This window comes from Paramormyrops kingsleyae, chromosome 8 (assembly GCF_048594095.1).
Source record: "Paramormyrops kingsleyae isolate MSU_618 chromosome 8, PKINGS_0.4, whole genome shotgun sequence".
NCBI lineage: Eukaryota > Metazoa > Chordata > Actinopteri > Osteoglossiformes > Mormyridae > Paramormyrops > Paramormyrops kingsleyae.
Window position 1 is genome coordinate 38,337,087 of NC_132804.1, and position 15,109 is coordinate 38,352,195.

Consider the following 15,109-nt stretch of genomic DNA (forward strand, 5'->3'; position numbering starts at 1 on the left):
AACATGGAGAAATAATCATAAAGCCTTAGCGTCATTGTAAGATAACATAACTCCATGTTTTTCTTTCACAAAAAAATGTAGGCACAGGGGCATAGGAACTGGAGAGGGGTGCCAACATAATTATTAATTTAACTTCATTCTTCCCCCAATAAACAGACCTTTGTATGTAAGTTATTTGGTTTTGTTCCCCCAATATCAGACTCTTTGCTATTTCATTGGGCATGGGCATGCTGCTTTACAGTATTGTGAAACTGCATTATCACCAACAACCGGGTGGTTGTTGGTGATAATGCTAGCACTACTGATTGAATCAGTAAACAAATACATAATATTGAACTGGATGGTCTCTGCCAATTTACACCACTAATGCTTATGCTGAATGTGGCACACTTCACATACATGCTTCCGAGCTTCTCTAAAAGTTATAGAAGTTGTTGGGCTAAAACAATATTGAACTATCATGTGGTACTATTACAAACAGTTATTTGCTAGTTTTCAACTAAAATCCAAATTTATTGTACAAAACATTTCAATAAAACCAGTAAACTCACACTAGATTAGTCTGTGTGCTTGTACATTTAATTTAGCATATAATGGCTCAGATTTGGACTTGACCACTAATGATTTGACTTGACTTGGGATGGGGTGACTTGACTAAACCTTGGTTCATATCACACAGAGTGGATGCAAGGCACACAATCACACTCAATGGGCATTTATAGATGATGTCAGGCCTGACTGCAAGTTTTTGGGCTGCGGGAGGAAACCCATGCAACACAGGGAGAACATGCAAACTCTGCCAATACAAAGAAGGAATTTGAAGGTGTGAGCCACCATGCCACCAATAAAATACGGGTTCCACATCCGCACATTCAACCAACCACAAATCAAAAATATTTGGAAAAAAATATCCAAAAGGCGAAACTGGAATTTGCTGCGCACCGAGCACAATACTGAATCCATGCAAAGTAGGTGATGTGTTGGCATATAAATTTTTTCTATGTGTACTTGTATTTTAAATATGTTTGATTATTATATATATTCATATAATATCATATCAATATATATCACTGACGTGATGTGCAAATGACCCAACCGATTTTTTTTTTTTGTGGGGGTGCCCCATGCTGCCACCAGCAAGATGCCACCGTGGGCAGCTACCCATCCATCCATCCATCCATCCATTAACTTCCGCTTGTCTGGGGTTCGGGTCGCGGGGTACCAGGGATACCCAGACCTCCCTCTCCCCAGCTACCTCTACCAGCTCTTTGGGGGGGATGCCGAGGCATTCCCAGGCCCAGCCGAGAGATATAATTCCTCCAGCATGTCCTGGATCTGCCCCAGGGCCTCCTCCCTGTAGGCTACCCATGGGCAACTACCCATGTTGCCTATACCTCAGTCTGCCAGTGCTAAGTATATTGTCTGTCCATCCATCCATAAATCTGTTTTTAGACTAATATTTAGGTAAGTGCATACACATTGAAAGTGTGTTGTGGTGCATGGGAGTGATACTGCCATCTGGTCACTTGAAACACGGAAGGAGAGGGGTCAGGACACAGAGAACAAAGCCCTTGCTCCAACAATCACCCAAAAGGAATCGGAAACCCTCAATCTGATCTGGGCAGTGTTTCCGTGTGGATACAGAGCCCAAGGAAATGTGACCTGCCAGACAGACACAAGGGCCGTGGTCTTGGCACCAGTATGGTGTACCCAGCCAGCTCTTGAACTTAAATTTCACACCAAATGCAAGAAAATAACAATCAACAAGCATTCAACATAGAATTACAAGTTGAGGTATTCAGTCATACAAGCAGAGTTTTATTAACACTGTATTAATTTCTCCCAGGACCATGTTATGGAGCTCCTGATGGTGGGTATCTCCCTGCCTACCCACCCAGCCTGACTACACATCTGCTGTCTTCTTGACTTCTGCTGCTGGATGACACCATACCTTCATCCTGTCGATGAAAGCAGCTTCAACACCAGCCTGCCCAGACATTTATACCTGGTCTATACACAATTATATACTTTATACACTCACCTAAAGGATTATTTGGAACACCATACTAATACGGTGTTTGACCCCCTTTCGCCTTCAGAACTGCCTTAATTCTACGTGGCATTGATTCAACAAGGTGCTGAAAGCATTCTTTAGAAATGTTGGCCCATATTGATAGGATAGCATCTTGCAGTTGATGGAGATTCGTGGGATGCACATCCAGGGCACGAAGCTCCCGTTCCACCACATCCCAAAGATGCTCTATTGGGTTGAGATCTGGTGACTGTGAGGGCCATTTTAGTACAGTGAACTCATTGTCATGTTCAAGAAACCAATTTGAAATGATTCGAGCTTTGTGACATGGTGCATTATCCTGCTGGAAGTAGCCATCAGAGGATGGGTACATGGTGGTCATAAAGGGATGGACATGGTCAGAAACAATGCTCAGGTAGGCCGTAGCATTTAAACGATGCCCAATTGGCACTAAGGGGCCTAAAGTGTGCCAAGAAAACATCTCCCACACCATTACACCACCACCACCAGCCTGCACAGTGGTAACAAGGCATGATGGATCTCATTCTGTTTACGCCAAATTCTGACTCTACCATTTGAATGTCTCAACAGAAATCGAGACTCATCAGACCAGGCAACATTTTTCCAGTCTTCAACTGTCCAATTTTGGTGAGCTCGTGCAAATTGTAGCCTCTTTTTCCTATTTGTAGTGGAGATGAGTGGTACCCGGTGGGGTCTTCTGCTGTTGTAGCCCATCCGCCTCAAGGTTCTGCGTGTTGTGGCTTCACAAATGCTTTGCTGCTTACCTCGGTTGTAACGAGTGGTTATTTCAGTCAAAGTTGCTCTTCTATCAGCTTGAATCAGTCAGCCCATTTTCCTCTGACCTCTAGCATCAACAAGGCATTTTCACCCACAGGACTGCCGCATACTGGATGTTTTTCCCTTTGCACACCATTCTTTGTAAACCCTAGAAATGGTTGTGCGTGAAAATCCCAGTAACTGAGCAGATTGTGAAATACTCAGACCGGCCCGTCTAGCACCAACAACCATGCCACGCTCAAAATTGCTTAAATCACCGTTCTTTCCCATTCTGACATTCAGTTTGGAGTTCAGGAGATTGTCTTGACCAGGACCACACCCCTAAATGCATTGAAGCAACTGCCATGTGATTGGTTGATTAGATAATTGCATTAATGAGAAATTGAACAGGTGTTCCTAATAATCCTTTAGGTGAGTGTAAATCAGGACTTCGTTATTGTGGATTTCCTCTGCTAGCCCATGGATAATGGGTCTGGTTCCTCCCAAGGTTTCTTCCTTATAGGGAGTTTTCACTTGCTCACTGGGGGCTTTGGGCCGGGATAATTTAAAGCGTTTGAGATAATGCTATGAAAACGATATACAAAAATGAATTGATAAAATTTTAAACTGTGGCAAAGACAGTTTGGACAAGCAAATATGAGAACTACTTTAAATAAAAATAATCTAAGGCCAGACTATAAACAGGCACTAAATTGTCCGTCTTTTCTTCTTGAATTCACTTCCAACCAAAAAAATCAAAGAAAACGATTATGTTTGACAACAACACAGTCCCAAACTTTCAATTTCTCTTGCAACCCTGCGCAATAAGTGAAAACTTTATGGCAACATCTGCGCAACAGAGCACTGGTATTTGATCATTCAGTTTTGCAAGCATGCTCGCTCTATATCTAAAGAATGTGGCTGCAAGAAATAACATGTGCTGGGGGAGCTGATTTTCGCAGCAGCTGCTTTCCCCTCAGCAAAAAAAAAAGGTGTCCGCCTGCCTAAGGAGGCTTCGGATCCACGGTGTTGTGAATGTGCCTCCAGTGCTGCTTCCTCCCCAGATCGGTAGTGGGTTCCACCTTCACACACTCCTCCCCCGCCATGCAGGACTCCTTCCTCACGCTCTGTGAGCACTATTCCTACACACTGCTACAGATTTTTATCGTACTTCCCCCGCAAAGATAACATGACGTTGTTAGCGGTGGTGAGATTATGTTCGGGGCTAGCATTCGAAAATGCTGCAGGATTCGACATTATTAATAGACATCACAGATCATGCGTAGCGCACTAACGTAGATAAAAACCTTTCACTAAGAAGTGCTGTCATTTAACCGGAAGTTTCCTTAAATCACAAAGAAAATGAATTTGAACTACACCACTTTAATGAGTATATAATAAACATAACACGTCTCAATTACAAAACGGCGATTCTAGCAAAACATTTAAAAACAAACAGGTGTCATGGAGAAATAGTCAGTATTATATAAACCTAAAAAAATGTATACAAATCACGTAAAGAATGGTCCATCTAAAAGGAATGATTCTACAAATGTGCTTCATGTGCATATAAAAGTGCAAATAAAATAAATGAACATTCATCCCTTTGACAGAAATTTGATTTGATAAGTTTGTAAAAAAAGAACGTCTTCCCATTCAAAGAATACTTTAAGACTTTATAAGAGCGGATGGTATGCTATAATATGGTCATTTCCAAAACTGGCAATCGACATATATCAGCGGGGATGGTGGCAGAACTACCAGATTTTCTTTTCAATTTGATTTCAGTTCAACACAAAGTAGGTTTAGATATCACCAATACCGATATTCAGTGTCGGCCCAGCCATGACGAGAATTTTTTATTTTTTTTTAAACTCGTAAACGCGCCCCAAGGAGAGACTTGGGTGAACCCCCTTATTTAAACAAACAAATACATAAAAAGATGGTGTCCTTGGTGGTGGGGGGGTCACAATGGCTCATTTTGGGGAGGGGGGGGGGGAGAGGCCCAAGCATACCACCATGACACCTACCCTGGGCATCACCGATTTATCGTATATGACAAAATATACATTACCTTTGTGTTGCATCACACTGTAGCCCTGAATGCATAACCAGATACTTATTTCTGGTACTCTTCTGTTAGAGTTTTTTTTTTTTTTTTGTTTTGTTTTTTTTTTTAACAGAAATATGAAAAAAAAATATTTTGTATTGTGTGTTGTAAGCATAAAAAGGTTCGCATCCTTTAATAAATAATTGTTCAGATTAAACTAGTCCACAGCTATAGCTACAAACTGAGAACTGATCCTTCATTTTTAAAGTAACTGGCAAGCTAGACAATCCAAAGTTTCCAATACTGGAAGCAAGTCGGTAAATTATTTACCTGACAATACAAACTGCACGTTTCAAAAGACTGCTACTACAACAGGAATTCAGCCTGATTTGAAACTCAACCAGCTAACAATAATGTTAAGGAAATTATATAATCTCATTGAGAGTAAAAAAAATTCTCTAGAATTTCTCCTGAGGCTCATATTTTTTAAGTGACTGATAACCATAAAAACGTATACATCTAACTACTTGTGTTGATTGCAAAACAAGTTAGACTTGAAGCCATAAACAGAACCACTGTTACTCCAAATTAAAATGTTACACAGGTTAAAATGAACTGAAGTCAAATTGTTTCCAATAAAGCGTCTTGCAATTAATTTTCTAGTATATGGTAGCACGTATAATTCAACAAAAATTTCACATACAATTCAAGAGTTGTGCAAATCTTCCAGCAAAAGGCAAATGCAACAATTTTAAAAAGCCTATTTGGGCATTTAAAATATAGTGCTGTCTATCAAAAGGAACACGATGCAAAGTACAGATATTTCTCCCTCTAGTGGCGGACACTTTAATTCAATAGCTAATGGAAATTCCCAACTACAGTCGTCCCTCACCATTTCACACTTCGACTTTCACGACTTAACTATCGCGGTTTTTTCAAATACATTTATTCATTAAAAAGTTGATAGACAGTGAAAATGATACAGCGTGCGCTCGGTTGTCTGAGTCAATTATACACCTCTGTATTACAATTAAAATTACTGTACATATGGACTGTATGCCTATGTATTCGAGCACCCCCGCAAATCCTTCAACGCCAGGTGCAGCCAAATAATCAAGAAATAAAGAATCCTACTTCGTGGAAGTTCATTTAACGCGGTAGAGTCTGGAACGGATTAACCGCGATAAACGAGGGATGACTGTACATTGAAGCACATGAAAAGACAAGTCTTTCAAAAGATACCTGCAGTCAAACCTGAAACATTTTATTTTCAAGTTAAAAGAAAAGGTTACATTATTCCACGATGCAAGTGGATTTGTATTCTGAAATCACATCAAATGACTTTTCTATTAATTAGCTACACTTTGTAGCAAGGTGATATTGTCTCCCTTTAACATGATCCGCCCTGAAAAAAAGACATGGAGATCAGGAATTGGTCTGCAAAGTTAAACTGTAGATACAGATATGCACATTCTAAAATACAAATTCTTCAGTGTTCAACAGGATTCAAAAGGAAAAAAAAAAGCCACAAATTTGTTAGAGAAAACATGGATTTGTGGACATAAAACTACCACCATACAACCTAATATTTTGTATAAGAAATAGTGGTTAAATAAAAGGGTCAATATTTTAAACAATTTGCTTTTACAGGTCATGAAAAGAGCACCTACAATAAATTACAAATACTATTTTTCCAGACAGTCTGTAAATGAGTTCTTGTACTGTTTCAATGTAATGTTCTGTAAGTTTCAAGCCAACATACCACAATTTACCAAATGAATACCAACAGCAACTGATTGCATCTTAAGTCTAAATATTTGTTCACCATTCAGGCATGGCGAACTATAGAAACTTGCTGGAAAAGGAAATACAAAGGGGCTCACCATACATAAACCAAAAAGGTTTTCATTTTGTCATGTCTGTTTCAAAGTTTAACCTCATTCTAGCCATTATTTACTTGACAATGAAAATACCCACCAAGAGGTTTCCGGTTCTTGGTTTTCATGTGGACCTCTTCTGCATCATCCAGCACCAGGTTCATATATTCATCAAATCCCTGTTTAATAAAATAGGGACAAATTAAAGCTGTGTTGACAAAGCAAATGAAGTAGCAAACCTTAAATAATTCCAAGGCTGACAAATAATTGTAAAAATGTTTATATATAGAGATCAAACAAGATAATATGTACCTAGTTTTGATTTTATACATCTCACCAGCCATGAGAAATTCACCATACTGGAAGGTCAAGAATTGTGTGGTGGTGCTCCTGGAAGCAGTTTCAAGAAAAATCTGACTAAATGGTGAGTGAAAACAGGTCTACTTACTATTATGCATCCCTCTATCCGCATGTTGACTTGCTCATAAAGCCATACCTGGATTCTAGAACGCTAGAGACAAACACAAAACCTATTGTAGGATTATTTTTGAGTGTATGCAAAAACTCAGCCAACAACCCTGTATACCAAGAAGCATAGAAGCTTTAGCCACACTAAAGAGTAATAGGAATATTTTTAAACTTGATCAAAATAAAATTCAAATCACCAACAAATCAGATGCAAATGTTTTACTGAATACTCAAGCATAATGTTTCAAATGGAAACTAAACTTCACTAGTGATGCCTACAACGAACAACGTATAGGCAGCAGGGCCACAAGCATGCTAATAAATTAAAGAGTTAACAGTTGGTGGCGCCACTGCAGTAACATACAAATACCAAGCGTACCTAAATAAGATGTTTAACGAATAAATGTATAGGAAACTGAATAAAAATTCCAATAGTCATACGATAAAAACTAAAACCCATTAGATGTTTTCGACTATATAGACCAGGGGTGCCCCACTCCAGTCCTGGAGGGCCAGAGCCCTGCACATTTTTGGGTTTCCCCTCATTTAACACACCTGATTCAACTCCTTGTGCTAATTACCACATAGCCCTTGAGCTGAATCGTCTATGGTGGAACAGGGAAAGAACTGAGCTAAAAAGGGCTCCGGCCCTCCAGGACTGGAGTTGGGCACCCCTGATATAGACTAAGTGCGGAATTTAACATCGTTTATACACAAACGACTAACCATAGAATTCAGTCCTGCAATGGATAAAAGTTACATGTACTGACTATAAGTTCCTCTTTAAAAGTTCTCCTTCAGTATCTATTTACAATTCATTATACACAGATATAGAGAAAAAAAAAACACGGCAAACGATTTTGAGGGTGGAATGGATGTGAATATCACGAATACTTACGTTCTGGAGGTACCTGAAAATGAGATTCTGAAAAATTCGGTTAAGAAATGAACTGCCTTACGGAATTTAGAAGCGCCATAATCGCGTCAGATCAGAAAAACACAAGCAGCTTTCTGAGTATCATAATATGAATTTAACAGTGTACCTGTTTTTTCAGATATTAGCGAACCACACATTACCGTGGTATCTAAATAACAGAAAATCATTACGTCGTTAACCGTTTACTTTTTACAAAGCTACCTATCTAAAAGCAAATTTAACAGTGCCTTTCATACAGTCTCACACTAAAGAAAACATTACAACCACTTTATAAGGATACGATTGGCTGAACCATAACCTTCTGAACCTTTTGTCCCTGGCCTCTGTACGCCATCCTGCAAAACGACTGTCTTTAGACGCCTCTAGAAATTTAATTTACCACAATAGTTAACAACGAAAACCTCACGTTGTCACTGGCCAAACTGCAATGGCGCGCTTCCGGTACCACAAAGCACTATGGGAATGCATTAATTTGCCTCCCGCAAAAACTCTAGCGCCACCGATTGGTGACATTAGATCGTTCTGAGACAAACTTGAGTTGTTTTACAAGCTAAGGAGTACTTATACAGGGTTAAAATACTAAAAAAAAAACAAAATTTTGTCGTGTGCACATGCTATTTGATCTCGTTGTACTAGTGTAAGCACAACTAAACAGCAAAAAAGTTACATTGTGACTAAATCTTGAATTTTGCGTTTAACGAAATTTTCAGGTTACTTGATAGTCCAAGTAGTTAGTACCCACTGTACTTACAGGTTGCAACTGCAAATAATTATATTTGAGTCACAAATTTACCACATTAGTTGGGTTTTTAAAAATAAAAAAGACACGGTGTTGTGCTCTAAACTGCCCCCTGCCATGGATTGCTCATTTTAAAGGCAAAGTCACTTCGCCTCTCCTGCGTAGCAGAAGTGACCAATCGCTCAAAAATTTTTCTTCCCTTAAGCAGGCTAAAAAAATAAACTCACATTACTTGTTTACTATGGTCTTTTACAATCAAACCTTATATTAAGACTAACAACCTCCTACTGTATAAAACGTTGCAAATGTGACAGTAACAACCTTTCGTTTGTGGAAATACATTCGCCTTCTGTCACAAGAAGCGATTAATTTACTTGAATAATATTTTTGACATTCTGCTTAAATATTTTTGCTATTCTGTCTTCTTTTTTTATATAACGCAGCGATTAACTTAATTAATACTCGGTACCATATCACACTTGGAAATGACTGGACATTTGAACCAAACACCAAATATTCACTACTCACTGTTACCCCACCGAGGTGAAATCAGTTTTAGGTTGGATATTCGACGGATATTCAGATCCACACTCTCCAGACTTAACTGCGGTGTTTCACTCACACTTGACTGCATAAGGCGGTCGAAAGATTCCACAGCCTCGGAGACACTCGCGCACCGCTGACTTAGGGACCGTCAACGAATTACTGTCAGAATAATAAAATACTGATTGCTTGCAATAACTTCAATACAATGGGATCCAGTATCTCCAAAATGGGTGCATATTCTACAACTACCTGACATACACAGGACACAGTGAATGTTACTTATTTTTAACACTTTGTTGTACTTTAAATGATCATTTTAAAATGAAAAAGTGGGTAAATAGATTTCTTTCAATAGCTTCTAGGCAATGGGAGCTTATGACGCCTAAATGGGTGCAAATTATGCTACTACCTGTGCACTATATGACACAGCAACTTTCATTCGATTTTAACCCTTTGTTTAATTGATATGATTTTTTTTTCTCTAAAATTAGGCCTTTTTTCAATAGCTCCTAGGCCATGGGAGCCTGCGACCTAAAACCATGTGCCAATTGTAGTCCTACACAGCGCATGTGAGCGGAGTGGATCGGAGCGTGAGCGAGGAGCGCAGCGGTTTTTTAATTAAGGCTGGAGCGGTCGCTCTGTCTCGCTCCAATTTCGCTCCGATACCGCTCACACTACGACTCTGAGGCGTGCGCAGATGTTCCCAGAATTCATCTATACAATTATCAAGATTTAGATCCGCTTTGGAATCTAAAAAGAGCTTTCTCGGAAACATGAGTGTACTAAGCGAACACGCGGAGACCAGAGCAAAACGTGAGCAAGTTTTATATGGTTGTAGCATATCAAGTCTATAAAGTAAATAAAAGTATAAAGCCTATAATTTGGTAATCAAATAAATTAGTTTGTCATTCAAATTGGGTCAAATAGGATTTTTTTAATTCACGTAACGCTGTCAGTAAAATTTTATTTTATAGAGAGACGCAGCAGCAGCATCAACAGAAAATAACTGAGGAATTTAAAACGTGGATGCGCTTAGCCTGTATATTCTTTAGGCTATTAAGCCCACTGATTCCTTTATTTTTAAGTCTATTTTGTGTGGAATGCCATTGCCAAACCTGTCCATTGTTGCCTATATGTTGTTTAAAAATAAATCTTTTCTGTTCTGAGTGCCGTTGCTCACATTTCTTTATGATATAAGGCATCGGTTTAAGGTGATATTTGTTAGGCATGCAGATTATTTGTCCCTCTTTTAAATTGGAGCGAGCGTGGAGCGATTTGACTGGAGCGGGAGGAAATTTTAGTGGAGCGAGGAGCGGTGTTGAGCGGAGCCAACAGCCTCGTGAGCGAGGAGCGGAAATTCTCACCGCTCCACTCCGCTCACATGCTCTGGTCCTACACGAGGCCTATAGGAAAACCAAAAACCCGCAACCTCTAAAATTTGCCTTTTTTTTCCAATAGCACCTAGGCGGTAGGAGCCTGTAACCCAAAACCTGGTGCCAATTGTAATACTACCTCAGCCCTATAGGACACAGCACCTTTTGTTTGTATCACTTCAAGCACTGTATATGTATTTTTATTGTGAAATTGTGTCACCCTAATGATGTTCGACTATATAACACCTCTAAGAAATTTTCGGAAAGTTACGGTCACATCCCACACCTCCCGTAGTCAGACGACTAATTAGTGACTGCACCTGTCCCGCTGCCTTTAATACCCGGATCGCCCCCACATTCTATGTCAGGTATTGTTGTTTTCATGCGACATACTGAGCTTTCATTTTTTATTCTGTGTTCTCAGCATCTCCTGTGCCTTACCTTCCTTTATAGCTCCCGTACACACAACACAGCTAACAACCTACATTGCAAGTCGTCCAGTCATGACATCACCCTGCCCGTCGTCAACTATCTAAAACTGAGATACCAACCAGGGGTGAGTTTCCCGAAGCCTTCTTAACGATACGTCGTTCGTTAGTTCAATCTTTTAACACAGAACTTAAGAACAACGTAGCGTTAAGAACGCTTCGGGAAACTCACCCAGAGCATGTGAGCGGAGTGGAGCGGCGAGAATTTCCGCTCCTTGCTCACGAGGCTGTTGGCTCCGCCCGCTCCTCCGCTCTAATTCGCACTAAGCCGCTCCGCTCAAAACCGCTCTTAGCTCCACTAAAATTTCCTCCCGCTCCAGTCAAATTGCTCCACGCTCGCTCCAATTTAAAAGAGGGACAAATAATCTGCATGCATAACAAATGTCACCGTAAAACGAAGCCTTATATCATAAAGAAATATGAGCAACGGCAACATTGCCACTCAGAACAGAAAATATTTATTTTTAAGCAACATATAGGCAACAACGGACAGGTTTGGCAATGGCATTCCACACAAAAATAGGCTTAAAAATAAAGGAATCAGTGGGCTTAATAGCCTAAAGAATATACAAGCTAAGCATCAACGTTTTAAATTCCTCAATTTTTTCTGTTGATGCTGCTGCTGCGTCTCTCTATAAAATAACATTTCATGGACAGCGTTACGTGAAATTTAAAAAATCATATTAGACCTATTTTGAATGACAAAACGAATTTATTTGATTATGAATATTTACTTTATAGGCTTTTATACTTTAATTTACTTTATAGACTTGATATGCTACAACCATATACACATTGCTCACGTTTTGCTCTGGCTTCTGCCTGTTCGCGTAGCACACTCTCATGTTTCTGAGAAAAGTGATTCCAAAGTGAATCTTTACTCACTGAAACAGTTTCACCACATTGTTGTTCTTGCTCTACATTATTGTCATCTATACGTTTGATAAGAATAGTACACTTGCATGATTTATCAGTTTCCTTTGTGAAATACTTTGCGAATTCCATCTCGGCCAATTTGTGTAACACTCTTGAAAATTGTACAGATGAATTCTGGGTAGATTTGGGCACGCCTCAGAATCGTAGTGTGAGCGGTATCTATGGGTTGATATTTGTGCCACTAGAAACAGAATATGAATTTTGTATATTTGAATCTGCAGTCATCCGCATTTCAAAACTGAATCTGAATTTAATAATTTGAATCTGAATTCCAGTAACTTGAAATAGCATTTATCCTACCTCGAAAAATTCAGTTCGCAAATTCAATTTCAATCTAGTGTGACACACATCCGGGTCCTTGAGGAAAAGTAATCGACCGCAGACTCACAACGCAACTCATTTCCACGTTTACGACAGTTCTGCAGGTCGGGGTAAAGAGGAGGCGTGTATCGGGGTGTCGCAAGCGCAAATGCGGGATCATATACGTAATAAAAATTAAGCAGTATCGGCACTGCTATATTTTAATCTTTATCGTACCGTCACTTCTCACAAGTTGCCAGTACTCTGCAACTCAGAGACAAGCGTCACGCGAGAGTGGCGGGGCACCGCGCGCAATACCTAGTGTTGTTGAGGCCCTTCTGTTGTTCCCAACACCCCCGCCGCCGTTCTCACTGTCAATACAGTAGCGACACATTTTTTCTCCACTTCGAGCACTGCTTATACAGTTCACCATATTAAATGCCAGTCCAACTGATGCTTCCGGTTATTAGCACAGTACACAGAGAGCGCTGTAGACATGCAGCAGACCAGACGCATAGCACCTGAAACCCGCTTTATAACTTTACATTTAGATCGATACAGGGGTATGTGTATCGATGCACTCGTGTTGTGTTTTTTTCTTCCTCGCAATATCAGGAGTCAGGAGCAGCTTGTGTAGATCTTCATAGTCAGCCTTTATTGCCACAGTGAGGTTAAAGCCAAGGCTGGACACCCTGCAGGAGTATGTCCAATACTGTTTTACACTATTTTTTATACATTTTCTTATCGTGTAACAATATCTCGTCGCTTAAGCATCATCATTTCTTCAACCATTCACCATCGTTGTTTTCTCCCTTGATCCACACCCCTAGATGATGTTTGTCAATCATCTCTTTTACTATTTGGTCCCTCGGCTGAACATAATGGCGGCATGATCATCTCTAGTTGTGTTTTTTTAAATACCCAGCCGTGAATTTTTGCGAAATCCTTCCTTCAGTAGCAAACCTTGCATCGGTCTTTGTCAGTCACGTGTCTGCACTGTCTAACACGCCCCCATTCGCCATTTTTAGTGTATCGCGGATGTAAACACATTTGCTTATTATTTCATATTCAGTGTTTTTTCTCCACAAAAATGTAATGTTTTATGTAATCAGTTATAGGCAATTTTCATTACCAAAACACACTAGTAATGTAGGTGTCTAAGAAAGGAAAAGAGTTAAGAACACAAAAATGTCATTGCATGGACATAACTTTATTGGTCATATTTACATTCTCTATGCACTATGAAGTGCTAAATAATATTCCATACTCACATAAAATTAATACTGATTTAATTCCGCCTCATATCGGCGAGATGAATATTTTAAAAAATATTTAGCATAAACACTGCTAGAAAGCCACATGAGATGAAGAGGCGAGCCATAACTTAAACTAAACTAGAAGTAAAATTCATATCCCTAGCTAGTTTTGCGTTAGTCTACCATATTAACATAAATTAGCACTGCCAGAAATCGTTCATTTAACCACATATACTACCATATACTAACCACACGTATGGTTAATGTTTATGCTATCGCGTGTGTATATAAAGCTTATTCTCATATGTATCATAACTGCAGATTCAAATATACAAAATTCATATTCAGTTTCTAGGGGCACTAATATCAGCCCATAGGTATCGGAGCAAAATTGGAGCGAGGCAGAGCGACCGCTTCAGCCTTAATTAAAAAACCGCTCCGCGCTCTGACTAAATTCCGGCCGCTCCGCTCCTCGCTCACGCTCACGCTCCATTCCGCTCACATGCTCTGATACCAACCGTACACTGTGAGCAGTGTCAGGTCCAGCAAATATCTCCAGTCCAAGGTCTGCTTAAAATCCGCCCAACGGAAGCTGGAACTAGCCCAATAAGAAATCCCAGTATGCTGTATCTCAAAGAAATAAACTAGTATTTTCCGTGCTGATCACATTCAAATGTTCAACATTTTTAAACCACAGTTAAACACAATGACGTCACGGAGACGGACGCACTTTTCCCAGGGTTGCCAATTTTGGTCAGCTGGCTGGAATGAGATATTCAATTCGGGATAAATCTGCACACACATGCATATGCTTTTACATGTATGTAATGGTTTTATTACCGTGTAAATGGTCTGCAAAGTATCCACCGCTTGTAATGAAGCTAATAGTAGGTTTATATAGGAATAATATAGATTTGCCGTAAGATTTTTTGCGTGAGAGTCTGACGGCGTGAGTGTCACGCCAGATGCGTGAGAATTGGCAGCCTTCCTTTCCTTGTCTGTTTCTGACTTTGGATGGGTAGCGATTCAGTATTACTCAGCATTAGGAGCCACTTGCAATCACAATATACTTATTTTTCCTGTTACAGTCGGCTGTCGCGAAACATTTTGGAAAGTAACCCAAAAACCCGCAACCTAATATTTACCCGCAACTGTATTTTCAAAGTAGCCCAATAAGGCGTTACAACCCCGGACCTGGCAACTTTGACCGCGAGGACTAACAAGTGCTCCGTATTTCTGCAGCTGACATTATTTTGAGCTGCACCCCCCAGCCCAGTTCAAAATAATTTCTGCAGCATTTGCACAAACTAGGTTTGTACTGTCGCGTTTG

At 39.9% G+C, this 15,109-nt stretch overlaps 1 protein-coding gene across 3 annotated transcripts; it reads right to left on the bottom strand.

Annotated features, from left to right (window-relative positions):
• Positions 1-6,102: 6,102 nt before the first annotated feature.
• On the bottom strand, positions 6,103-9,604 carry snrpe (small nuclear ribonucleoprotein polypeptide E). Of its 3 annotated transcripts, none has more exons than XM_023798233.2 (6): positions 9,503-9,604; positions 8,422-8,476; positions 8,103-8,129; positions 7,185-7,247; positions 6,837-6,915; positions 6,103-6,264 (listed from the first exon to the last, which is right to left on the bottom strand). In XM_023798233.2, exons 2-6 carry the CDS (start codon positions 8,473-8,475, stop codon positions 6,209-6,211), a joined length of 279 nt encoding a protein of 92 aa, XP_023654001.1. In that variant the 5' UTR covers position 8,476; positions 9,503-9,604; the 3' UTR covers positions 6,103-6,208. The 3 variants fall into 3 exon arrangements, with proteins under 3 accessions (XP_023654001.1, XP_023654000.1, XP_072571888.1); XM_023798232.2 differs by having other exon boundaries at positions 9,409-9,567; XM_072715787.1 differs by having other exon boundaries at positions 9,420-9,543.
• Positions 9,605-15,109: the final 5,505 nt, after the last annotated feature.

What these genes read in the sequence shown, in the direction of transcription:
- snrpe (XM_072715787.1), bottom strand. Translation starts at nt 9,514, where the DNA reads ATGCAGTCAAGTGTGAGTGAAACACCGCAGTTAAGTCTGGAGAGTGTG. An exon ending in AGGTTATGGTTCAGCCAATC is followed by an intron (nt 8,130 to 8,421) that starts GTATCCTTATAA and finishes CGAATTTTTCAG; the next exon opens with AATCTCATTTTCAGGTACCT. An exon ending in GGATAGAGGGATGCATAATA is followed by an intron (nt 6,916 to 7,184) that starts GTAAGTAGACCT and finishes TTTATTAAACAG; the next exon opens with GGATTTGATGAATATATGAA.